Raw genomic sequence first — 26,424 nt, 5'->3', positions numbered from 1 at the left:
AACCATAAAAGTGAGCAGAAGGCATTTGTTCAGGGAGGGAATCAATGGGCAGAGAAAACAACACGAAAAAATTCCCCTAGCCCCATGCTCAGACCAATGGTTCCATTTTGTACTTCACTATTTTTATTCATTCTGGGTTGAAGCAATAATAATAACAGTGATAGTTATCTGTAACTGTTGGACAGGACCGTACAGTTTGCAAGGTGCTTTCATATACACTTGACAAGTGATGAAGCTAAAACTCAGAGAGATTAAATCAATTGTCCGAGATTATACAGCATGAAAGAGGCGGAACTGAGACTGGAAGTCAGGCCATTAGATTCTGGCTGCCGACTGTGGTGACAAAGAGCTTTCTGGCCTCTCTAAATTGGTCGTGTAGGCCAAGGTTCATTAGCTAAGCTCTCAGCACTGCTACATCACCACCCCGAGTCAGTGGTAGTCGATGGCATTTTAATGGAAGCCAAATAACTCTTTCTCCTGGCATTCTCAGGCAGCTGGAGTTTTGTCTTCTATGATAATTAAATACCATCATCTTTCATATCTGACAATCTTTAGGGCCCGATTAATGACTGTAGTGCACGCCGGGGTCATCGCTAACTCCGAAGCAAGGAGACCTTCGGGCGCCTGTCGGTGGTTTTGCAGGGTTGGACGTGGGGCACCCAGCCTGGCACCTTTCTTGGACCCAGTGCCTTACATCGCAGGGCTGTTGACACATCTGAATTCTTTGCCTGAGCCAAAGTTCTGGAGGTTTATGCCTTTTCTCATGAATGTGCTCTTATAAAAGAATAACAACATACTCTGCTGGAATCTTTCTAGCAGTCAGCATCTGCAGCTGGTCTGGGCCCTGCTGGTAGTCTGCCCCTGCCTGGGTCATGCTCAGCGTGGCCACCAAGAATATTCCTCAAGCAGTCCCTTGCTCAGAGCCCATCTGGGGACCGTCTCTCCCTCCTGATAAAAATTGGGTTCTTTTACTGGGTACCTCCAGGCAACCAAGGAGGTGGGCACACCCCAGGCCTGCCCCCCAGTGTGCCCGCCTCCACTCTTGTCACTGCCTCCTCACAGTCGTCACACTACTTACAGAAGTTCCCCAGAAGAGGGGGCTCTTAATCTCTCTCTCTCCTCCACCCCCCTCTCTCTTCTCTCTCTCTTATCTCTCTCTCTCCCCCCCTCCCTCTCTCTCTTTCAGGCTCTGGACTCTCACACATGCATCCCCCTCTGCCTAGAATGCCCTTTAGACACAGGTCACATGTCACTTCTTGGGCAGCCTTCCCTGACCCCAACAGTCAGCCTGGCAGCCACCTCTGTGCTCCATGGAGCTCCAGTGGGGCTATTGTGTAGGCTAACAAGGATTATAGGAGTTGACACTTGTAGAGTGCCCTTTGTGTGACAGGCATTAACATAAGCACTTTAAGCACTTTGCCTGTGTCGACATACTTAATGTGTGTAAAGAAGAGTGGTTAATTGACAGCATGGACTCTGGAACCAGACTGCTTGAGTTCAAGTTCTGGCTCCATCGCTTAATGGTTTTGTAATCATAAGCAAAATACTTAGCCTTTCTATACCTTAGTTTCCTCATCTACAGCATGGGGAATAATAACAGCACCTTCTTTATGGAGGTGTTAAAGGGTTAAATAAGTAAAGCACATAGAGCCAGTCCCATAGCAAGCACTCAATAAATATTAACTAGTATAATTTCATTACATCACCATTTTGCTTTGGTATCTGTTAGAATGTCTTATTTTTATTAGACTGTGAGCAACTTAAAGTCAAGAACCATTACTTATTTCGTATCTTGATTTCTCCATATTCAATCTATAGTAGCCCTTCTTCGTCTTCCTTTTATTATGTTACTGTTATGAGGGGGGACCCCCAAAACTGGAATTTATTCATAAAAAAATTGTGTACTTATTCTTACATGTTTAAACTTCAGTCATCTTCACAGTTCTATTTGATGCCATACACCTATCAAGACTTTTCCACTGCTCAAACCAATTTTTGAACTCATCAATTTTGATATCCTTTAGTGCTTCTGCCATTTTTTGCTTCACCTCTTCCACATCAGCAAATTGTTTCCCTTTGAGGACTTTTTTCATCCAGGGAAACAAAAAACGTCACTTGCAGCAAGATCTGGTGAATAGGGATTGTGTGGCACCAGAGGTCATGCCATTTTTTATCAAAAATTGCTGAACACTCAGCACAGTGTGTACAGATGCACTTACAAATCACCCATCACGAAATGGACAAATTTCCATTGAAAGAGTATTTAAAAAAAATGAAAAATTCACTGAAGCTGAATGCAGCGTCTCACAACAACGCCAGCTGGTACATGGATACAGATGAGTTCTTAGAACACTCACCTATGGGGAGAAGCCTGTACTTCAAGGGACCACCCTCCAGAAGATAATTCTGGGTTTTTTGGGTCCCCCCTCATATATGTTCATTTTATAAGTGAGGAATTAGAGGCTCAGAGGAGTTAAGTGACTTCTGAAATCAGATACAGAGCCATGGCTGAACATAGGTCTGTGAGGCTCCTGAGCTCCACTCTTATACCTTCCTTTAATACCTGGCAGTTTGTCAAGGTTAGGACTCATCTTCATCTTAAAACTCATCAAGTCCCTGTATACAACGAAGAGCTGTTTAATGTTGCTGATCGGTAGAACCACCTCATGGGCCCTCTCCTAAGGGTGCATCTTGCACCCAAGACAGAGCCACGCCGTGGTTTGCTCTGACATGTTTAGCTAATGCAGAAAGGGGCCCTCATCTTTGAAGACATGGAGACCCCACGTGGTCAGTTCTCAGTGTCAGGCTGCAGCCATTCTCTTTGTTTCTGATTAGCATGTTGCGCTGTAGGCACCTTCCTGAGATCAGGGCTCCTGGAAGCCAGCGCATTGTCCAGAGCAGATTCAGCTGTAATAAAAGAATACGATATTTCTATTAGATATTTGCCTGCTGTTTCTTTCTCACGGTTTCTTGCATCGGAACCCCAGTTGTAAAGGCTGGGGATTGATCATCGTGGTGACGACTTAGCACTTCACCACTTCTTCAATCAACATAATGTTATCATAACTGTGGAATTGATAGTTATTGCCATTTTTTAAAAATTGCTGTATTCCAGGCACTGTGCTAAGCACCTTTACACATTCTCACTTACTTCTCATAACACTACTATAAGGGGGGCATTATCTCCATTTAGTGATAAGAAAACTGAAGCTCCAGAGAAGTTAAGTAATGTGATCAAGGTCACACAGTTTGTAAGTGTCAGAGCCAAAACCTGAACCCAGGATTGTCTGCTCCCAGGCGCCCAGGTCTCCACACTGTCCTTTCTGTCCCCTACGGCTCTGCCCAGTGCACTGGGGAAACCTCACTAGGATTTTAGTTCAGGGAAACGCAGCCTGGAGGACTTGATCTTTAAGATTTTTGTGCGTATAAAATGAAAAATGTCTGAGGTGGTTGAGTGAACCAACCACTGCAAACATATTCAACAACTTGTAGGGCGAAAAAAAGAAAAAAAAACCCTTCCTGGAAAACCAGGCTTGTAAAACTCAGATAAGGAAGTGGACTTTACTGACAGACGTATGCAATAGAACAGTAAAATGGCTCATATTCGGGCTTGATTCAGAGATACACTTGGTGGCTATATCCACAAGAAGAGGATGTAAATTGGAATTTACAGCACAGGTTTGCAATGTCCTGATGCTTTACTGTCAGGTAGCAGGAGAGAAGCCATTGCCTGCACAGGCAAAAAGTCCACCTACCTCATTTGCTCTTCTGCCCCCATATTCTGTAAATATTTGCTGGGAATATAGAGATGAATGGCACACTGGCCCTTCCCCTCAGGGCACAGTAGCCCACTGTGTACTTGGCACTTGAGCAAAGGACATCACTTTTCATCATCCAGAAAGTGCTGACATAGGAATGTGTACACCCTTTCACAGGTACACAGACCAAAGGCCAGGGAGGTGAAGCGTGTTATTGGAGTCCACCCAGCTAGTGAGGAGAAACCAGAAGAGTGTTCCTGTTTTAGGCCATCTCTGTCTCATCCACTGTTGTAATCCCAACAGCTGGTTTACAGGACTGGCACAGAACAGACACTCAGTGCACACTGAATGAGGGGGCTGATTCTGAGTTTCCCTCCAAAGACAGGAGTATAAACTGGAGAGGAAGGGGAGAAAGGAAGGCCCCTCTCAGGCCCCTCCCCTCTGTCTTCTCTCCTGGCCATAAGAGCGGAAAGAAGACTCCCTTTAGACCAGAGGAAGCTTTTGCTCCTTCAGAAGGTCGTGTCTCTTTTCGCGGGATCGAATGAGCTTCCATTGCTGAGTTGAGTCCCAAAACACAGAGCCTTTCCCTTGGGAACCTGGAATGTATCAAAGTCCCGATTCTAAGCAGTCTCAGAATGGAAGGGGGAAGGGAAGGGAAACAAAGAACCCAGCTGAAGCATCTGGAACTCTGGCTCCAGGCAAGTAAGTAAAGGCCTGTGTAGGTCCATGGCCTGGAGAGCCCAGGGCGGCCAGCTCTCAGTTTTTGGAAATAAATATTCTCCACACTAGCCTTATCCTCCTGGACAGACTGCCCAGGCCATTCACATGAGCCATTCACTCAGTAAACCTGTAGGGAGCATCTGCTCAGTTCTAGGACCTGTGATCACCAGCAGAGAGGGGATGGGAGCTTTTACAGCTACCAGAGTCTGCAAGCTCTGGCAGGGAAGGAATAGGTGAGGGACCCAGGTTTCCTACTGTCAGCATTTAATGGAGGAAAAAAGAACTTTAGGGAGGATAAATCAAGGAAGACTTTCTAAAGGGGGTGACAACTGAGCTCAGCTTCAAAAAATAGAGAGGATTTGAACCAGGATGTTTCTTGTACCTATAGGAGAATTTCCTTATGGTAGTTTGATTTTTAGATCTATGACCAGTGGTCTTATAGTTAAAATCTCATCATTTCAGGACTCATGGCAGTGCTTCTAGTTATCAAGCCAGAGGCTGGCATTCCACTTAGTCACAAAGCAGATGTCTGCAGGCAACCCTGTCCTGAACTGGACCTCAGGTGCTTGCTGTTTGCACTGAAGGTCTTTTCCTGCCTTTGGCCATGGACTAAGACAGTCGAGCAGATGGTTGTGTGTTATGCAAAGGCACCATGGTTTGGTAGACAGAATTCAAGCATTGGATTTATAAGGACCTGGTTTAGTGGTTTTGTAAGCCTCAGCTTTCTCACCTATAAAACAGGAATGACAAAAAGAACCCCTAGGGGTTGTTGTGAGCATTAGCAAAGTTAAGGCTGTGAGGGTAAATACACATTGTAGGTGCTCAGATACATAGCAGCAACTATGAATATCAATTAGGTAAAATGTCATGAAGGGGTTGACTTCTAGTGTGGGGCCAGGAGCAAGGATTAGGTCACTCTTGCCCGTTGGCCTCCCGATAACCGCTGGGCAGTAGGGGGCCAGCCCCCTCACTGCTCTGGTGCGTTGGACTGCACCCAGCAGCCTGAAGGGCCAAGGGTGGAGGGGACACTCAATTATCCCAGGAGGCTCCTTCTGCTGCTGGCTTCTGTCCCAGGCTCCAAATGTCTCCATTAAAGTACTGCTTGAGGATAGCTGGACAAAACAAATGACCTTGCATGTTTCTGCCTTCTTAGGCTGTCTGTTCTCTGAGTGGGACCCTCTGCCTGTTCTGCCAGCCCCCGGGCTCTCTCCCCTTCCACCCAGAGGCATGCTGCTGGCTCCCTTCTGGTTCAGGACCACAGCATGACACATCTCTGGAGGGTACCAACCACCCTCTGTGGCTCTCCTGGGTACCATCCTTGTTGGAGTGGAGGTTTCAGCCACTGAGCTGCCTCAGCAAATCTCTGTCCCCTGTGGAAAAGTGTGCCTGGATTGGAGGGTACAGGGAAGGAGCTGATGAGAGATGAGGCTGGAATGACAAGTGTGGATCAAATTCTAAAGGACTTGGTAGACCTGATCCATGTGGGCCTTTTCCTGAAGGTAGCAGTTTGTAAGAAGGAAGTGATTGCTCAGATGGGCTTCTGGTTTCCTTTTTTTTTTTTCCTGCCTCTCCCCTCCACACCGTTCCTACCAGATTTGCTATGTAACTCATTAGCATAAAATATTAGGTTACTTAAAAAGCAGAGAGCGATGCATCTTCCACTCAACAGCCATAATAGTGATAGTGCCTCACACTTAACTGAGCTTGATGGTTTCTAGAAAGTGGTCTCCTGGGCCAAGAAAGAGCAGAGCCTTTGGAATAGCACAAGCGCCTTGGTCTGGATCCTGTACTCACTGATTCTTATCTCTTCTATGAAATACAGGATTCTCATGAGGAACTAATGAAGAGGAACACTTTGTAAACTATGAACTTCTGAAAGATTTCCTTCCCAAGGATTGCTTCATTTGATATCACTGTAGCTCTGCGATTGCCTTTTTAAGCTCACCCCCAATTCACAGAGGAGAACATTGAAGCTCCAAGAGGTTAAGTGACACAAATTACCTTAGTCTCAGGCCTATGGCAACTGCACAGTGGCCCTGATGATCTCTGAATCACCTCCAGTCTGGTCTTCCCTTTTCTTGAAGAATAGTGCAATTTTGTATCCTAATAGCTTTAGCATCCTGTCCTGTAGAATCGAAGAAGTCCAACAGCTGTCCTTCCATCTCCATCCCCTTCAGTTCAAACTGGCAGTGTTCCCCCTGGGATGGCTGTTTAGGGCCACCGTTTAAACCCATAGTAACCTCCTTAGCAAATGGCCAACTAGCCACCTCTTGGGCGTTCTCTCCCATACATGCTTTCTCTCTCTCTCTCTCTTTTTTATTTTCAATATGGACAAGCTGAGAATTTTCCAAATCTCTGTCATGCTTTCTTTTTGCATATTAATTCCTTCTTTAATTCATTTCTCCTTTCTTGTATTTTATTATAAGCAGTCAGAAGGAACCAAGCCACTCCCTCAGCACAGGCTTAGAAATCTCCTCAGCTAAATATCTGATTTCATTGCTCACAATTTCTACCTTCCACAAAACACTAGAACATAAACAGCTCAGCCAAGTTCTTTGCCACTTTGTAACAAGTATTACCCTTTATCCATTGTCTGGTAACCTGATCCTCATTTCTGTCTGAGATTTAACTAGTATTGGCCTTAATGTCCCTATTCCTACCAATATTTTATACATAAATATTCATGTACTCTCCAAAAAGATGGAAGATGGAAGCTTTCTCTACAGTTCTCTCTCTCTCTCTCTTTTTTTTTTTGTTCCTGAGCTCTCACCATAATTACCTTTAACAGCCCCTTTATGGCAATGTAAGCTTTTTTTAGCATGCATCTCAGAATTCTTCCAGGCTTTACCCATTACCCAGTTCCAAAACGGCCTCCACATTTTTAGATATTTGTCATACTAACGTCCCCACCTCGCAGTACCAATTTCTGTCTTAGCATGGGCTGCTATAACATAGCACCTTCGACTATGGGGTTTAAACAACAAACATTTATTTCTCACAGTTCTGGGTGCTGGGAAGTCCAAGATCAAAGTGCTGGTAGATTTGGTGTCTGGTGGGCCCTCTTCCTAATTTGCAGAAAGACACCTTCTTGCTCCGTCCTCACATGGTGGGGAGAGGGAAATCTAACTCTCTGGTTTCTTCTTCTAAGGGCACTAATCTCATGAGAACTCCACACTCATGTCCTCATCGAAACCTAATTACCTCCCAAAGACGCCACTGCCAAATACCAGCACATTCAGGGTTGGGGCTTTAACATATGAATATTGGGGTCACGAACATGCAGTCCACAGCAACAGTCCCCCCCCAGTATTCATATGCATAACAAACATGCAGTCCATAACAGTGTGGTTAATAAGTGGCAGAATCGAGAATAAAATCAGTTTCCTCACTTCTTCACCTTCATCACATCCTCAGCTTCCAAAGACGAGGCTTTCAGTGAGCATAGCTTATAGGTGGATGGCAGTTAAGGTTTACCTCTAGGACTTGCCTCGGTTGTGGCATCACCAGAAATTTGACTTAGGTCTTTTTAAATAACATTCACTTAGCCATGTGCCTTTGGGCACTTTACTTACCTGCTCTGAGTTGTTCATCCATAAATCGGGTGATAATATCTATTGAGGAGCTGAAAAGGAGTAAATAAAAACATACTGATTCCTTTGTCTGTAAAATGGGGGTAAAAACAGTAGCTGCTCTGTATTGTGTTGTGAGGATTAGCTGAATTTAAAATGTAAAAGGCTCCAAATAGTGCCTGGCACATAGTAAGTGCTCAATTAATGTGAATGGTGGTTTTTAATATACTCCAGGTGATTCTTCATTAAGCTCATTCCCTTGACTCAAAATGTCACCTTCCCGGTCCATCACTGGCCACCTATCCTAAAATTTCACCAGTCTGTCTACAATTTCACCATTGCCCCCACATATACAGGCCCCTTCCTGGCTCTGTGTGTTCTCAGATTTATTGCCATCTCGGGAAACTATATACAGGGTCCAGCACAAACAATGCTGCTTTTTTATTACAAAATCTTTTATTACAAAATCATAAGCATGTAATTCTGCAACATAACAATATCACACTCAAGCATACCATGACAGTTTAGGTGAAATGTTCAAATTAAAACTATAAATTACTACACCCACATTACTACCCTACCAACTGCATTCAAGCAGACATTACTTCTGCCTGACCCTGTATTCTAACTTGTTGGTTTCATTTGCTGTACATAATTAGTGGTTCTCAAATTTTAGCATCCATCAAAATCAGCTGGAGAGTTTGTGAAATCAGATTGCTGAGCCCCACCCAAGGGTTCATGATTCAGTAAGTCTAGTGTTAAGGCCCAAGAATTTTCATTTCTAACAAATTTTCAGGTGACGTCAAAGCCTCTGGCCCCAGGCCACACTTTGAAAACTACCGCCCCGAGAGTGTATCAAAGAAACAGTGTGAAACTGGTGACAACGAAGCCTAGTTTGTTTGTTTTTTTCTTTAATCTTGTTTGGTATCTCTATCCTACCAGAATTTAAGTTCAATGGGGACAGGGGTTGTGTCTGTTTTGTTCATCGATGTATTCCTAGCCCAAAAATAGTAGGTACTCAGTAAATACCTGTTGAGCAAACATTTGTTGAATGCCTTACTAAAATTTATGATTTGCCAGAGCTTGTTCACCATCTAGCAGTTCCCGCCGAGTCCCTGTTGGGACCTCCGGCCGCGCAGTGCCCGGCACTGTCCACTGACCAGCGTGTTTGTGCCCTAGATCACCCGGGTGGCCTGCAGAACCACTCGCGTCTCCGGACGCCGCCGCCTCCGCTCTCGCACGCCCACACCCCCAACCAGCACCACGCGGCCTCCATTAATTCACTGAACCGGGGCAACTTCACTCCCAGGAGCAACCCCAGCCCGGCCCCTACGGACCACTCGCTGTCCGGAGAGCCCCCTGCCGGCGGCACGCAGGAGGCGGCCCACACCCAGGACAACTGGCTGCTCAACAGCAACATCCCCCTGGAGACCAGGTATGGGGCTGGTGGGCGGGCTGGGGCTGAGCCGCGAGGGGATGGCCAGAGGGCGGCCCAGCTGAGACCCCAGGGTCTCAGGAAGCCAGGGCAGGTACGCAGCATAGGGATGCAGCGCTCTGGCTGCCAGAGAGAAGGACCATGGGATGGAGGTAGGGCAGAAGGAGTGTGGACCTGAGAATCAAACAGCCCCCACGACCAGGGCTAGACTGCCGCTTTGTAAAGGTATGACCTGGATCAAGTTGCTAACCCCCCTGCACCTTACCTACCTTCCTTGTCTACACGATGGGGATGCTGATCGCTGGAGAGGGCTGTTGTAAAAGCAGGTGGAGTTGATGTCTGTGACGGTACCCAGCACAGGTATGTGGCAGACATTAGGCTCTCAGTCAGTGACTTGGGTCCATACCTCCTCCTTTCCCAGCTGTAGTTTGGTCACCCTGGGCCTGGTATGGGGCCTGCCGGGCCTGTGGTGGGTGCTCAGCGAATGCTGTCTCCCCTCCTCTGCGCCTCTCCTGCTGGCCTTTGTACTCAGAGCCCTGATAATCTCTAACATTGATGCATCCGCTTTTGGATACAGGAGCTTTCATATCTGTGATATGATGTAACTGTCACATTTTATAAAGGGGGTATTATAATCATGGTTCTGCTGGGGAGTGTGGGAAGCCGAGAATCAGAGAGGGGCAGGGGCCTTTGATGTTCAGCTAAGGTCTCCTGACTCTGCGTGCACTGCTGTTTCCCGGTACCACAGCTGCCTTTCCCAGGTGTCTGCTGGCCTGGACCCCGCCACCTCTCTTCCTTCCATCCTTGCGGAATGCTTCCTTTAGTTTGGAGATTTCAGACAGTTTCAGTTCTGTAGCTGTCCTCCTTCCCTCTGATTAGCCACTATTTTTCCAAAATTGAATTCTTTTATGATTATAAGAGCAACAAAAGCTCACTGGAGAAGAATGTGGAGATGAGAATTAGATTTACCCCAACACCTACCCCTCTGTGATAGGCACTGTGGACTTTGGGAGACTGAGCCTTTCCCTGCTTTCTCTCAACTGGAGATGAAGTGTCCCAGGGTGGCACAATTGGAGCCTCTTAATCTTCCAACTCATTTCTCAAACGAGTGGGAAACATAGATTTTATTATCTCAGGCTCCTGCTCCTTTTCTGTAGAGAGGACAAAAATCATAGCACATTTAAGGAAGAGGAATTAATCTGTACACGGAAAGTGTACCCATCTGACTCTGCCTGGCATGTGACTATATTTGCACATTGAGCCTGTGGGGTCCAGTGAGAGAAAAATCAGCATCTTTTGTGTCATTTCACTCCTGTAGAATCATTTTTCCAAAGGCAAATTTCTCCGAGAGACAGCCCAACCTGCCTCCGGTCTCTTAATTTATATCGTTTTTGTTGACAGCCTTTAAAATCATGTGTGACTTTCCCCCATGTGCCTCCTTTGCTCTCATCAGGGACCAAGTTGGATACTTATATGTCGTCCCACCCAAAGTAGCTTAATCAGATCTCCATTATTCCCAATGTGCTTATTGAATGAGCGCGCATGGCTGAAAGAAGCCAGCAAATAATCAATGGTTCTGATTATCTGCACGGACTATGGTAGCCTCTCCCTTTGCTTGGATGTTCATGTTTGTCACTTAGCAAAAAAGTAGGTGGTTCTCCAGATTTTTCAAGGGAACAGAAGATAGAGCACAAGTGGCAGGCACATTTTCCTGTGAGATGCGAAGGTGGTCCCAGCTTACCTTTCTTGCTTCATCAGCCAGTCCTCACCTGCCTTTCTGACCCTCTGTCTTCCCACATCCACTGCCCCAACCACATGGAATTATGATTTTGTTTTCCTTTAGATTTTATTGCTCAAGTAATAAATGTTCTGTAGAACAGTTAGGAAATGGAAATAAGCAAGAAAAGAAAATCACTCATATCTACTACCAAATGATAACCATTGTTAACATGTTGTCATATATTCATGTACACCATTTTATATATATCCATACTTAAGTATAACATAGTTTTTATGTAGTTAATATTCAACATATGATGTGTATGTAGATGTGCATATATGTGTATTTATAAGTCTTGCCCCAGTTCCTCATCTCTTTCATGCCTCTGTGCCTTGTACCTTCTCTTGGACAACATTCTGCCAGAGTCACTCTGTTCTTCATTTCTCGATCTAGCAAAGCTCTACTGATCCTTGAAACCCAGCTGAAATATTTGAGATAGACTGCCTCTGTGACCCAGGTGCTCTGCCTCTAAAGATGGCCTAATACCGAGAGGAGTACCTAATATAATGGGTAACACAGTCAGAATTCCGGATCTTAATACTGACCTTCACTGGTTGATGGCACAAAACCAAGAGGGTGCAGTTTAAGAGGGATCAATGTCAAGTCTGGCAGATAGAATCACAAGTAATTTTGACCAACTTGGTGAGGGGGGAAGAATATGGGCTTTAGAGTCAGACCTCCTCGGTCCCTGTCTTGGCTTTAACACTTCCTAGCCAGGCAGGTGCCTTAACATCCTGAACCTCGATTTCCGCATCTGTAAATGGGGATAAGAATGCATTCCTCTCAGGTGGGAAGGGAATAAAGAAAATATCATGTGAGAAGCACACAGCACAGTGTCTGACATTAAAGTCGTATTATAAAACAATTTCCCTTTTTTCCCCCATAGGTATCTGCCTCCCATATCAACACTGTGAAGAAAAAAATTCACTTAAAGAATATTTACTGAGCCCCTACTCACCAGAGGAGTTGAGAGGAAATAGTAGATTGTACCTCTTCTCTACTTTGGAGAAATAGGGTTGGCCCTGAGGTTCTAAGAACAGAGGTGGTGGTCCATTTACTGTAGCAAGTTGTTCAAAGCTCAGGTTTTAGGGGCAGACATGTCCTGTACTCAAACCCCTACCCCAGTGCACACTGGCTGTGAACCTAGACCTTAAATTTTTCCCTTAAAAAAAGGAGAAAATATTAGTAGCTACCTGTTCTGATTATCTAGTGCTACCTAAAAATATGCTACTGCAAAACTTTCTGCCACCAGTTAATTATACTTTACAGCATGAGTTGGAATTTCAGGAACGCTCAGCTGGGCTAGTTTTCTCCAGCATGTGGTGTCTACTGAGGTCAATAGTGGTATTGATCAGTTGGCTGGGCTAGTCTAAAGGCGGCTTAAGTCACATGCCTGACACAACACTTCGGGGGAGACAGCTGGAAAGCTGGGCTCACTGGGACTCCTCTCCCTCTAACATGGTCTCAGGGCGTCTCCACAGTCTTCCCAGAAGGGAGTTATACTTCATACCCAGTGGCTCAGGGCTCCATGGCACCGAGATAGAAGTCATTGATCCTTATAAGGCTTGGCCTGCCTGAAACTGGTGTAGTGTGACTTCCACCATATTCTGTTGGTCAAAGCAGTCATAGGCCAGCCAGCTTCCAGGACAGGCTTCATGCCTCATGCCTCATGCCTCATAAGGCTGTTATAGCAAATGCATAAGGTAATGTCTGAAAATGTCTTAGCACACAGTGAGTGCTCAACTATTTATTATGTAGTGCTTTATTATTCAGTATATATCCAGTGAATGCCTACTGTGTGTCTAATGAGCAAGATACTTTAGGGAACAGACTCTTGCAGTAGGATAAGTGTTGTGATAGAGGTAAGCACAGAGAAGGTGTGTTTTAATTGCCCTGGGATCCCTAGCACACGATAAAGTGCTTGCATCCTGATGGGTGCTTGATAAATATTAAACACAGGTGAAATAAAGGAGTGATGGAACAAAGAAAAGAATAAATATTCTCACCTGAGACTTGAGTGGAACAAAGGGAAGACTTTCCAGTGGACCTGGTGTTATGTGACTGAGGACTGAAGAGCAAGCAGGAGTCCCCAGGTGGAGCCGGGGAGGTGGGAGGGCCTGAGAAGCGCAGCCTGAGGAGAGGTGGAGACACCGGAAAGCAGGGTCTATTTGCGATAGCTGCCCTAAGCAGCTTATCCAAGCTCCACCGGGGTAGGGAGCCTCCTGATGCCAGACAAACCATCACAGGCCTTTTCCTAATTGTCAGATTGAGTCTACATTGAGAAACTAAAATACATAGCTGAGAAAATACCGTAACAGCTGGTAGGATGACCAGAAGGGATTTAGATTTCATGCTGGCAGAAAAAGAAAGCCTAGCAGAAGGACAAAGGAGAGAGAGGACTTGGTTAACCCACGCCTTCCTCCGCTCCCTCTGTGGCTATGGCACTCCCCAAGGGCGACTGGGTGCCCCGGGGAGGAGACCAGGCCTACCAGTGCTCCCTAGAGCTGGGGTCAGATGTTGCTTTAAGCCCTGCAGGTGCATCTGTAGTCCATTCTGGTGGAAGCCATGTGTTCAGGGTCTCCTAAACCTTGACCCACTTCCTCACACTCTGCAGCAGCAGACTCTTAATTGATTTCCCAGGGACTATCTGATTAATAACCCGTCAGGCTGCTGTCTGATGAAGGGGAAGCCAGAGCAGAAGGCTACCAGACCTTGGCTCTAGCTCATCTGATCTCAGGCCAGGTTTGGGAGCCTGAGGCCCTTTTCCAGTCATGCTCAATTTGAGGAACAGCCCTGCTGCCCCTCAGGGAAGGGAGGACATTCTCATGGTCTCCCACCCAGCCCCAGCAGGGTTCCCAGAATGGCACGAAGGAACTTCTGGTGGACCACACCAACCCCTGAGCATTGCAAGGAGTTGGGACGGACAGTCACCCCTGCGATTTGGTGATTCAGTCAGAGAGAGGCATAAAACATAGGCCATGTAAGAAGCTCCTAGCCCAGTGAGGGAGTCAGACCCTACCCGTGCGTGAATGAATAAAGACTGCACGCTGGATAATGCTCTGACTGAGAGGGTACTCAGTGCTAAAAGGAGGGTGTGGCTCCATCTGCTTGGACGTCAAGTAACAACCAAAACAAACACTCATTGAGCCCTTCTGGGTGTTCTAATGAGCTTCCAAACAAGGAAGCTCACTAGAGACTCAGTGCCCATAGGCACCTTCTGCCTGGCAAGTACCCACAGTCCAGACTGCCAGAAGGAAAGCAAGTGTTCAGCACAGCATAGGCCATATATTTTGTCGCACTCTTATCAGTTAATGGCAGACACCTTCCTGGAACCTAAGTTTCTAGACACCAGCCAAGGCCCAACCTTATAAGCAGGCCTTCGCAAGGATAGCAGTCAGGTCCGCTATCTTAACTCTTTTCTGCACAGGTAGGCGGTCCTATTATCATCCCCACTTTAAAGATGGAGAATCTGAAGCACAGAAAAGTTAAGTAACTTGCCTGAGGAACCACAGCCAGTAAGTGGCAGGGCCAGGATCCACGACCAGGCCAGGTGGTTCCAGAGTCCATGCACCTAAATACTACCCAGCGCCACCTATGACAGATAGCTTCTTGGGCAGGCATTCAGAGGAACTGACGGGAGAAAGGAATTCTGAGATGAGGGACAGTTGTACAAATGCATGGAGTCAAGGGCGAGCTTAGTACCTTGGAGAGATGACTAGGAGGTGGGTGAAGTGGAAGCACAGGAGGCCTCACAGAGATGAGAGTAAATGAGGGTCAGTAATGGAGGGCCTTGAGTTACAAGAAAAAGAGGCTACGCTTTTCCTGTGGGCCCAGGGCCTGAGGGTGGGAGAAGCGGAGATGAGTAGTGATCAACCTCTTTTTAAATAAGAAAGTAATGTTAACGGATTAGCCTTTTGAAAGGATCACTATGGCCTGGAAGACTTGCTTCACTTCTTCCTTTGTTCGTTCATTTGTTCAGATGTCTTTGTGTGGTCTTGGCTGAGTCTCTGACACCCTGCACACCTTGGGGGTCTCAGCTACAGAATGTAGGGTATGATCCCTACCTGTCCTGCTGCCCTGGTGGTTATCCCAGGGCTTTGTGGACAGAAACACAGCCCAGGACAGCAGGCTCATTGTAGGAAGATGGGCTGCTGAACAAGGCAGTAGTGGAGAATTGGCCACTGCAACTTCCTGGCCACTTCCTTCCCAAAAGCTATTTGTTCTGCCCTTGAGAGGTGAGCTCAGCCTGCACCAGTTACTAGACAGGCAACTAGAAAGCCCCTTCAGGCAATTCAGGGACTAGTCTAAGGCTCCCTTCAGGCTTAAAAGGGAGCCAGTCCTCTCCCCTCTCTAGCAAAGCTTTAAGTGTGGCCCAGCCCTTGGCTGCAGGGCCCTCCAAGTGCTTTGGCTGAGAGCCTAGTCATCCTATAGTAAGTCTTTCCTGACAGGCAGCTTGGGGCTCTGAGCTCAAAGAGATCTGAGTTTGAGTCCGATCTCAACCTTCTGTCATTGCCGTAGGATCTTGGGCAGTTACTTAACCTATGGCGGCCTCAGTTTCCATATTTGTATAATGAGGTAACAACACCCACTCAGGTAAGGGTCAAGTGAATTTGGTATCCATGCCTGACTTCTGGCAGCAGTGAGCTGGAGACCATACAATGCTGTGGCCCAAAGAGAGCTCAGCAATTTAGAGTCCCCAGCAGGAAACTTGTAACTTTTGTTTTCCAGAAGACCTGCGCACCCAGCATGTTGGGGGTGGGAGGTGGACAGGAAATTTAGTGGGGAGCCTTAAACTGGGAGTCAGGCCACCTACGTTCTGGTTTCAGCTCTGCCACTGATGGGCAGTATGTATGGGAGCAGGACATGTGTCTCTCTGGGCCTCAATTTCATCTTCACTCAAATGAGGCTTAATAATTTGACCAGAACTAAGTTTTAAAGTACAGGAGAAGGTTATTTCAGGGCAGTAGTAGCATTCGGGATAGGCAGTGTTTTCAGCCAGTGTTCACATCCTCCCAAGTCAGCATGAGTGTAAAGCTCTCTCAGCAAACCTTACACTCCAGCGCTCTGGAAGCCCCTTGTTCTGCTGCGCTGCCTCTTGTCCTAATAGACCTGTACCTCTTAAATACTTCTTCTCCCTCTTTTTGAAATAACTGTTTCTTTTTAAATTATAACAGTAAAAATAAAAATCACTCTTGATCCAGACACTGGAAAATCGCCACTGTTAACATTTTGATCTTTATCCGTTATGTCTTTTTTTCTCTGAATATATTTGGTTGTTTCTGATGGATTTAAGGTATAGCTGTGACTCACTGAGAGCCTAGTCCTCGCATGGCGTTGCAGGTCCGCCTCCAGATATTCACTGGGACATGCCCTGCAGGCAGCCTCTGGCCCCAGGGAGGCAGCAGGAGCTGACCCTGGGCCCTTGGGCAGGGGCAGGGAGGGCCTGCTGAAACTTGGCGTATGGGCTGTATAAAGACTGAAAATTCCCTCCTGAAGTGCAGGGAATGGAGGAAATAATAGTACAACATCCCCTGTGCTACCCTCGATTAACTACCAACTACGTGCCTGCAACATGCCAGGAGTGCTTCCCTTTTCATACCCCACTGTTCAGTCTTCAGCAAATATTTACTGAGTGCCTGCTGCCATGTTCCAGGCCCTCTTCTAGACTCTGGGCACATGGGCAGAGAACAAGAAAGATAAGATTTCTATCCTCATGGACCTTAAATTGCATCACAGAAAAAAACAAAGCAAGCATGTATGTATGGTGTGTGTCTGGGCCTGTGGGGAAAACTAAAGGAGTGCAAGAGGCCAGGTGGGAGGGCAGGAGCTATTCTAGTTGGAGTGAGGAGAGAGGGGCTGGTCTAGGCAGGTAATTAGGGGAAAGCGATTCAGGCCAACAATAGCAAAGGCTTGACTTGCTGGAGTAACAACAAGGAGGCTGATGAGTGGAGCACAGAAACTGAAGGTGCAGGGGGTCAGATCTTGCAAGATCTTGTGGGCCTGGTAAGGATGATGGTTTTCTTCTTGTGGAGCCATTGGAGGGCTGAGAGCAGAGATGTGGCATGATCCAAATTACACTGTAGCTTTTATAAGGAGAGTGATTCTCCCAGTTTATTACTGCTCATTGGGATCTGAGATCAACTTGCCTGCCTGAGGGCCAGTGAGTGATGGAGCTGAAACCAGTCTGACTCCAGGGCCAAAGTACCTCTCAAATGTGCCATGAAGCCACCTCCCTGGCAGCAGAAATGAGGCCACTCTGAGGGACTTCCACATCTCTCAGTATCCCCCAGTCACCGCAGGAGCCCAAAGGTCCCTGAACACCACTAGAACAGCGTGCCAGACAGGCTATAGAACTGCCTGGAAGGGGAGGTCCCTACCACCATGACAGTACTAGTGGCCCAACTGCACAACAGTGTTTCCTTGCGCTCTCCCTGTCCCTGGGAGCAAATGCAGGGGCTCTTTGAGGTGGTACTTACAGCTCCTCCTCATCTTGGTCTGTGCGGCTGACCGGGGGCAAAGCCACGGCTGGGCAGCCACACAGGGTGGTGAGCAGAGAGGCCCAAGCTCTGGGGTCAGGCAAACTGAGGTTTTATTCTGGGCCTGCTTCTTGCTTACTCTGTGACAGGACCTTCATAAAGTTACTTCTCTGAGCCTCGCTTTGCCAGCCTGCAAAACAAAGACGATGGTACTGACTTTGCAGGGTTGTTGTGAAGAATAAGATTCACGTCAGGTCGCAGTTGCAGAGGTTCAGAACAGTGAATAGTTTATGGGAAATGCAAGATAGATAGCAGTTCTGATGCTCAGCGTTAGTATTTCCACAATCTTTGTTTAGCCCTTAAAAGTTCTTCCAGAATTATTCATTTGGTCCTAGAGCAACTTTGTCAGTTTAGTGTTGTTATCCCCATCTTATAGATGAAGGAAGTACACAATTAGAAGACATTCAAGTTTTTATAGAAAGTCACACAGCAAGAAAGTGGCAGAAAAGGGACTTGATTTTGGGTTTTGTGGTTCTGAAGACGTGGTCAAAGTCCAAAGAAAGGCCCCTGGCAGGGCTGTACCCAAAAGTCAACTTTCAGCAGTCTGTCCTTCCCTTGCATCCATGCAGCAGGCTGATGCCACCACCGGCTTCTTCAAAATGGTTCACTCTTGGGTTTTCAAGTGAGGTGGCAGCAGTCCCGAAAATGTCAGAAAACACAATTGTGAATAATACAAATTAGCAGGCATGGTTGTGACCAAAAAAGGGCTAGTATGTCTCTCTTCATTCTGGGTGTGAAATAGATCAGGTCGCCCCTGAGGAGTACTATACCCCCTCAGTGCATTTGGGGGAACAGAAGAGCCCCCTCTGTTGTCTCTGGGGCGCCATTTCACTAGTCAGTCATAGCCCAGGTCCCTGCACTGCTCAAGGACCACGGCATTCCAGATACGGTCAGCGTCGACTTGGGGGCTTGCGAGCAATGCAGGTTCTCAGGCCGCTCCCACTGACTCCGAATCTCTGGGGGTGGACCCCAGTAAGCACAGCTCTTCAGGTGTTTTTGATATTCACTCAAGTGTGAGAACCATTACTTTAGAAAAAGTGACCTAAAATGCTTGTCTTTTTTCTTTGGACTGGCAAAATGAATGTCTGTAGCTATTGCTTACACAGCGGTAGGCAATATCAAGTAGGGGAGAAAGCACAGGCTTTGGAACCAGATAAGCCAGAGCTCAAATTCCTGCCTTGAACTTCGCTAGCTGATAAACTTGGCAAGTCCTGCTACCTCTCCACCTCTGCCTCTGCACCTGTGGAATGGGGATAGTGCTGTCTTCCTTGCATAGCCTGTTTTGAAGATTTGAGATAAATGGATGTAACATGCCCAGCTCGGTGCCTGAGACAGAATGAGTCTTCCTCAGTGAGAGCTGTGATTTGATGCACACAACGGCCAGACATTCTGGTTTGTGTAGAGAATGCTCCCCCTGTATGCTCTGTGCCAGGCACACACCGTCACATGTGGCTTGCGCACAGACCCATCACCTGAAAACCGTCCCGCTGGTCTCATGCACAGCTGCACCAGACAGCCACTTTGTGTGTTTTCTCTACTGTCCCCCTTCATCGATGCATGACTCATGGCTTCATTCATGTCTCCATGTGTGCGTAGAAACCTAGGCAAGCAGCCATTCCTAGGGACATTGCAGGACAACCTCATTGAGATGGACATTCTCAGCGCCTCCCGCCATGATGGGGCTTACAGTGACGGGTAGGTGACATCCCCATGCTCTTCTCCGTGTGTGCTCTCCCTGCAGCTCCTGCACTTGCATGTGGACCTGAGACCTTTCCCTGGGACCTCCTGGGGGGAGGCGATGATGCCCTGTTGCATGCCCATTCCTAAGTCCATGTTCAAATTACAAGAGTTTATACTTGGAATACCCTGCTCCCCCCAACCCCTGCCAGCATATTAACAGCAGTCTTGTTAATATGCAGCTCCTGGCATCTCATTGGCTGCCTCTGCCATTTTGAAAGCCATTTCATATAGCAATTTTTATGCAGCACCGGCCCTGTATTACATGTATTCTGGCCCTGAGAATGAATTCTGTGGCCTGAGGCATCTTGCACCATAGCAGGGTGTGAGATTATCCCTAAGATGTACCCTTAACTCTGAGACTTGGGGGTATGCAGTGCAGCCGGTGTACCCCATTTCCCAGGCTGTGTACGAGTCCTCCCACAGCCATGGTTAAGGCCAAGCTGTGGAGGATTTCTTGATACCTAGTTTGGCCACAACCATGTGCTTTGGCCATGCCACACTGCCCTCAAAACCGGAGCTAGGATGCAGGATGCAGTTGCCTGTGTGTCCTCCTGCAAAGCTTTCACCAGGGGCTTGGAGGGCCGCAGTGTGGCTTCTGAGCAGAGCGCTTCGAATGCATTTGCTACCATGGGCTGCATAACAGCCACTATGAGACTCTTGACCATGGCAGAACTTAGTGGCAGTTTCTTGGTTCTCACGCTTCCAAAGCCTTCTTTTAAAAGAATGGTATTCCATTCCTTCACTGAGATGTACTAGCAAAGTAGGTATTGGAGGGAGAAGAAAAATTTTAGGTTTTATTATCTCCAGGGGACAGAATAGGATTTTAGACACTTTTCCAAGTTATTCCAGTAATTTCGGACAAGAGGTAGTTTGTTCCCCAAGCAACAGCATTTCCAGCCCCATCCATTCCCAGGAAAAGGATCTCAACACTCAGCCTTCTGTCGACTTGGTAATACCTTCTGCCTTGACCTGGGTGGTTTTCCCCTTGGGTAGGCTGTCCCATCCATGTTTCGTGGAAACGCGTCTTCGTGTGCCCTGTTTTGTGGTCTGGTACGTGATTCTCCTTTCTTCCTCTCCCTCCGTCTTCTCTGTGAGATCCTCTCTCTCCCCAGGCTCCTCTGCATGCTTCTACTGCTGCCTCTGTCCTCCAGGTGGACCTGGGGCCCTGGTGAGCCAGCCAGGTGACGCTGACATTCTCTGGCTTCTCTTCATCCACAGGCACTTCCTCTTCAAGCCGGGAGGCACCTCCCCGCTCTTCTGCACCACATCACCAGGGTACCCTCTGACTTCCAGCACAGTGTACTCACCTCCACCCCGGCCCCTGCCTCGCAGCACCTTTGCCCGGCCAGCCTTCAACCTCAAGAAGCCCTCCAAGTACTGTAACTGGAAATGCGCGGCCCTGAGCGCCATCATCATCTCAGCCACGCTAGTCATCCTGCTGGCATACTTTGTGGGTAAGCACCTCCCTCACCCCAGCTTCCCTGGGCTCCCCATTGGCCCACCGGGCAGTGGCCAGGACACCTGTGGGCACTGAAGGCACCTTGCCAGTATGGCAGTCAAAGTGTGCTGCTTTGGAGCCCTGGGCTGTCCTGTACCCCAAAACCATTAAGGTCTGCTCCTCTGGGCCCTCTTCTTCTCTCTGAACATATCCCAGGAAGTGAACTTAGCACCTTCTCTTTCACGAGCTGGATGTCTCCCATTAGGCATAAGCAGTCAATAACACCGGTATTTCAAGTGGTGGTACGTGTGACATGAGTGTCATAAACTGGAAAGGCTAGACAGCAGGCAGGCTTCTCTTGTTGGTATCGTGTCACTACAGCGAGGATCAGAAAGGAGGTAGAGGGCCCTGGGGTTGCAGGGAAACTGCCAAAGTTTGGACTGTGTGACCTCAAGCCAGGAAAGCATGTCTGAAGGTGAGGGTCTGACAAAGTGGCCTGAGAGGACTGTGGGAGCCGGGGTCCAGAATGAAACCATGGTTAGGAACCGAGAGAAGAGCAGTCCCAGGGTACAGGAGTAACAGAGCAGTTAGAGCTGGCCGAGGGATGTGCAGAGACCCCAGGCAGCCCTCACTGGCCTTCCTGCCAGACCCCAGAGCAACTCCATGATGTAAGACACCCCTCCTGGCACATTGTCCTGCTACCACGGTATGCCTCCCGCTGAGTGTCCGGTTTCCTGCTCTGGACCCCACTCTTTGGTCTTCTCCCAGGGAAGATTTTAATCTGGAGAGATCCATGAACATTGTGTAGAGCCTGCCTCCTCTGTGTAAATCAGCCTGTTCATGAAAGCATCCAACAGGGTCAGCTTCACCCTCTGTCCTTTCCAGCATTCAAATTCTATAATTCCAAGATTTAAGGTAGGTCAGGCCAGCTTGAAAAGGCCTTGAACCCATGCTAAGGAATTATGAGATAATTTTGTCATCAAAGGGGATTTGTTCAGTAGAAGCCCAGTAAGTAGAATTGAACTGGCCAGAGAAAGAGAGAGTGCCACCCATTGTGAAACAGGACTCTGCACCAAGTGAAGGCATTTTGGATAGACGAAGGACTCTCTGGAGAGGGAGTTGGTGCCATCACCAGGAATGCTTGAGAGAGCGTGGGTCCCCACTGTAGAGGACGTGCAGAAGTGATTCGAGCGTAGATGGGGGTTTGGGTGATGCGAGCTGTAAAGTCACTGTCTTCTCAGGATCCTTGAATCTCATAATAACAAGTAATCAGGAAAATGATAGTCCTACAAACAAGGCAGTCTCCTTGAATACCTTGAGCCATAAAAAGCTTCCTTTTCTGTGCCAGGTCTCTGTTCCCCTTGTAAAGATCGACTTAGAGAATTTCATGGCTCCAGGGCCAGGTTGGCACATGTTCCTTCTCTTCTATATAATGGATTCGTTATTGCTGCCTAGAAAGCTGTGTTGAGAGGGATCCTGAGGCTACATTCAGACTCAATGAAAAAGTCTCTGTGATTGAGTAATAATTTATCTGTCATGGTCACAGGAGTGGGGAATATTGATCACATGCTAGGTTTATGTCATCCTGCTATGGGTCATTGGGTAGAAGGAACACCCTGACTGGGAGAGATCAGTGCCCAACCAGACTCTGTGAGAGGTGTAGGTGATTGATAGACTTATATGGGTTACAGGTAAGAGCGGTAGAGTTCCAAGCACCGTCACCCAGCATGTAAGTTTCTTTCCAACACCACCAATACCCTGTGTCCCCACAAACCACTAGCACAACTCTCGCTTTGGACTGACATTTTCTCCTTCCTCAATGAGTAGACTTTTGAACAAGCAGTGTGGCTGTTCATCAAGAGTTAAGTTGTTTGCCATGTATAGATGTGCTTTACATTGAAGTCTTAAGGTTTATACTGCATAACCTAGTTCAGGGAGAAGGAATAAATCTTCATATGATTAAATAAGCTCTCCTCCGTTTCCATCCTGTAGTCTTCCTTTCCCATTTCATGAAAATGTGTAGCCAGCCATTAGGTATCTAAAGATAGGAACTACTGTTGGAAGTAGTGTGCTCCCTATCATAGGGAAGGTACAAACAGAGCTTGATGACCACATAGTAAAAATCAGATTTAAGCTCTGACTGGGGGATTTTTACTGGATGATCATTACCTTTCCTTCCAACTTTGATAGTTGATAGTCTTTGAATCTGATTCTGTGATTTTTATTTTTCATTCAGCAAACCATATGGAGTACCTGCTTTGAGCCAGGCATAGTCTAAGTTTTAGGGCCAAAGTTGTGGTCCTTACCCTTGAAGTGTTAACAGCTATGTTGTCAGTGACTGAGGCAGCTTGGGCAGGGGGAATATCTTGCCCCCGCCAGGAGGACTAGGAGAGGTTTCCTGGGAAAGGTAATGTTTTAGCTGAATCTTTCAATCAGAGTTAACCATAAATAGACACACAGGGAGGGTACTTTAACCAGACGGATGTTTCAGACTTGAGAGAGGACAATGTGGTGGCAAAGACATTTCCTGTGTTTGAAGCACTTGAGGGGTGTTAGAGTTACTGCAGAAGAGTTTGGTCAGATTCTAAAGATTGCATTATAGGCCAAGTTAAGGAATTTATTTGGCAGGTAATGTGGAGCCATTGCCATTGGAGGGTTTTAAGCAGTGGCAGGACAGTCAGATTTCATTTGAGAAAGATAAGGGTAGAGGAAGAAAGGATAGGTCCGATTTCAATAAATGAGTCAGGGGATGCTGAGGGCTTCAGCTAAGACAGTGACAAGGTGGGTGGAAAGGAGGGGTTCATCTGAGGCCGAGGTACTGGCATTTGTTCCTCAAGTTATTAGTGGTCAGTCCATTGATAATGTCTCCTGGACAGGAATAAATACTCTTTCTGATAAAACTCTATCTGTATGAAAACGTTAAAACTGGACTCTAGGTTCCATATCCAAGAACCAAGTCAGAGAGGCGAGTCTGGGGTGCTCCCTTTGCTACATGGAGACTTAGCTCACGCGCACCTCTGACAGCCCGGATCCACTCCTAGCTCTGCTACCAGGCAGATTACCCTGATTTCCCCATCTAGAATATAGAACCCTTTACTTCCGAAAGGTGGTTGTGAAGCTGGGGTAAGTTAGTGCAGATGTCTGCAAGGCCACCCCTAGCTCTCCTCAGGGGCTGGGGATGGCCGCTGTGGTGCCTGATGTCCTCCAGCTGCTGAGGGATGAGCAGCTTGGTGCTTGGCCATACTCAGAGGCTGTGATGACTAACTTGTAAGGAACTGTCAATGATTAAAAATCAAATTAATTGTCTCAGCTGAGCATAAATATCCTTAACAAAGACTGTTTCCAGCAGGCCAACCAATCTAATCAACAGGCAAAAGCACAGATATGTAATTAGATTTTTGATGAAAAATTGTGTTTAATTTCAAGTATAATCAATTATTAATTACTGTAATGAGTGAGTCTGACTGGGTTTACTAATTAACTCATTTAAAAATTATGAATAACCTTTTCATTTGTAATTATTTTCTACATCCTATCAAGTTCTAGATAAGAATTGCATCACCTCACCAGCACAGCAGGGGGAGGGCTCAGAGGGCGGATGAGGCATGCGCTTTCTCCGGTGTCTGCTCAGGGCCGCCATATCGGGACGGAAACCCGACAGATCCATTTGACACTCAGTTTCTTGGTTGGAAAGTTCCTTAGTTAGAAACGAGCAGACAATGACCTTTTACTTGAAGAAACATTTGCAGTTATTTTCATAGGAAGATAGAGACATTGGAGTCAGCACTTAACACCCAGCCCGACTGCAGCAGGGCTGGGGCCTTGCCCCTGGGCCGAACCCCCCTCTATCCCACCCTTGTTTTTTGCACTGTTCTGGGCCTGGGATGCTAATCTAGGGAGGACCCTCCAGAGCCTGGGGAACCTCTTCAGAGAGAAGATGTATATGTCTGAAATTAGGCTCTGCTGCTTACCATCTGTGTGACTTTAGGCAAGTGTATGTAACCTCCCTCAGCCTCAGTTTGCACATCTGTAAAGCGAGGATAATAAGAGTAGATACTTGACAGGTTGGTGAGAAATTCCAGTAAGAAAATTGGTACTGAGTACCTAGCCCACTGCCTGGCACAGAGTTAGCATTCAATAAAAATTAGATACTGTTGTTATTATTAATAGCATTATTAGTGCTATTAGCATCACATGTAAGAGAATATTAGTAGGTCTTGAGCAAGAACTTGGGCCAGCCTTATCCCCCTGCACTGCCCACGGGCCCCCCAGACCACGTTAGTCACAAGGGCAGCTGACAGAACAACCAGGGGGACCTGTCAGGAAACCTTCGTAGGAATGTCTCTCTGCTCCGGGGAAGCAGCCACAAGAATCATTACCAAAAAAGCACTTCATGTCATTTCTTTAACTAGGACAAAAGTTGATTTTTGCTTCAGTGACAGTTGCTTCTATCCAGATAACACTGACAGCCCCACTTCATCCTGAACCTCTGTGTGAAAAGCAGACTGTGAATGCCGCAGAAGAGCTGTGGATTAATATCTTGAGGAGTCTTCAAGTGCCTGTCCTGCCAGATAGGCCTTTGGGATAGGAGACGAAAAAGTCTTGTTAATAATACAAAAGTCAGGAATAACTTTACATTTAAATGGAGACATGAGATTACCCTAGGATGCTATTTCTTCTATCATCGGTCCAGGTCTATGCTTCAGGGCAGGGGTGTCATTCACCAGGGTTTCTCTAAGGCAGCGCTGTGTTCTCATCCAAAGAGAAGGCAGGATTCGGAGTCTGACTGATTCGGTGGAAATCCCAGCCCTGACTCTCCAGCTGTGTAACCTTTTGAAGCCTTGGTTTCCTCATTTCCAAAGTGAGAAGAGTGATAGTACTGCATGAGGCTGTTGTGCCCCATGAAAAGCTTAAGATGATGTTGAAAAAACAGGTCACTTGACAAGAAAGGTTTCCCTTGCTAATGGCCTCGGGAGACTGTCACCCCTTCTTGGAGCTCAGTTATCTCAACCCAGGGTGTGGTGGGAGAAGATGATCCTGCTTGGTCCTTCCTGGTGGACATTTCTCTGCCTTTAGGAAATTGAGCCAAAATGTTAGGGTAGAGTCACAATTGTGGGCTGCACCAGCGTCTGGGTAGCTACAGTGGAACATTCCTACATGCTCAATGGAAATGAGAGAGCCTTTCTTTTTCAATTAGGTTGTGTTTTTCACCTTCACCACAACTGAATGTGGATTGTAAAAAAAATAAAATCAAAACCCTTGCTTGAAGTGGTGCTCATTTAATTTGTAACTGAAAATGTTGCTCAGCTTAATTACTGCTTTTCAAAAGACAATTATTAGAGAGCATTGCTTGTTGGAATATTATTGCAGTTTCTGGTCTGGAAGAGCCCAGGACACTCACTTTGATCAAGGTGGACTCCAGCATGAAGTGTGACTCACATAGACTTG

At 47.0% G+C, this 26,424-nt stretch overlaps 1 protein-coding gene across 3 annotated transcripts in view; it reads left to right on the top strand.

The window, feature by feature from the left end:
• TENM4 (teneurin transmembrane protein 4) overlaps window positions 1–26,424 on the top strand; it is a 375,996-nt gene that overhangs the window by 143,507 nt on the left and 206,065 nt on the right. For 2 of the 3 annotated variants that reach the window (XM_054576340.1, XM_054576339.1), the window contains 3 exons: window positions 9,227–9,482; window positions 19,395–19,493; window positions 20,757–20,992. In XM_054576340.1, the coding sequence (XP_054432315.1) occupies window positions 9,227–9,482; window positions 19,395–19,493; window positions 20,757–20,992 (591 nt within the window). The remainder of the gene's footprint in view (window positions 1–9,226; window positions 9,483–19,394; window positions 19,494–20,756; window positions 20,993–26,424) is intronic. The other variant, XM_054576338.1, reaches the window with a different exon arrangement.

Source organism: Pteronotus mesoamericanus, unplaced genomic scaffold, assembly GCF_021234165.1.
Source record: "Pteronotus mesoamericanus isolate MK-2021 breed Mesoamerican mustached bat unplaced genomic scaffold, CSHL_Meso_final contig_33, whole genome shotgun sequence".
Taxonomy (NCBI): domain Eukaryota; kingdom Metazoa; phylum Chordata; class Mammalia; order Chiroptera; family Mormoopidae; genus Pteronotus; species Pteronotus mesoamericanus.
The sequence above is the reverse complement of the archived record's forward strand: the minus strand, read 5'-3'. Positions and strand labels throughout refer to the sequence as shown.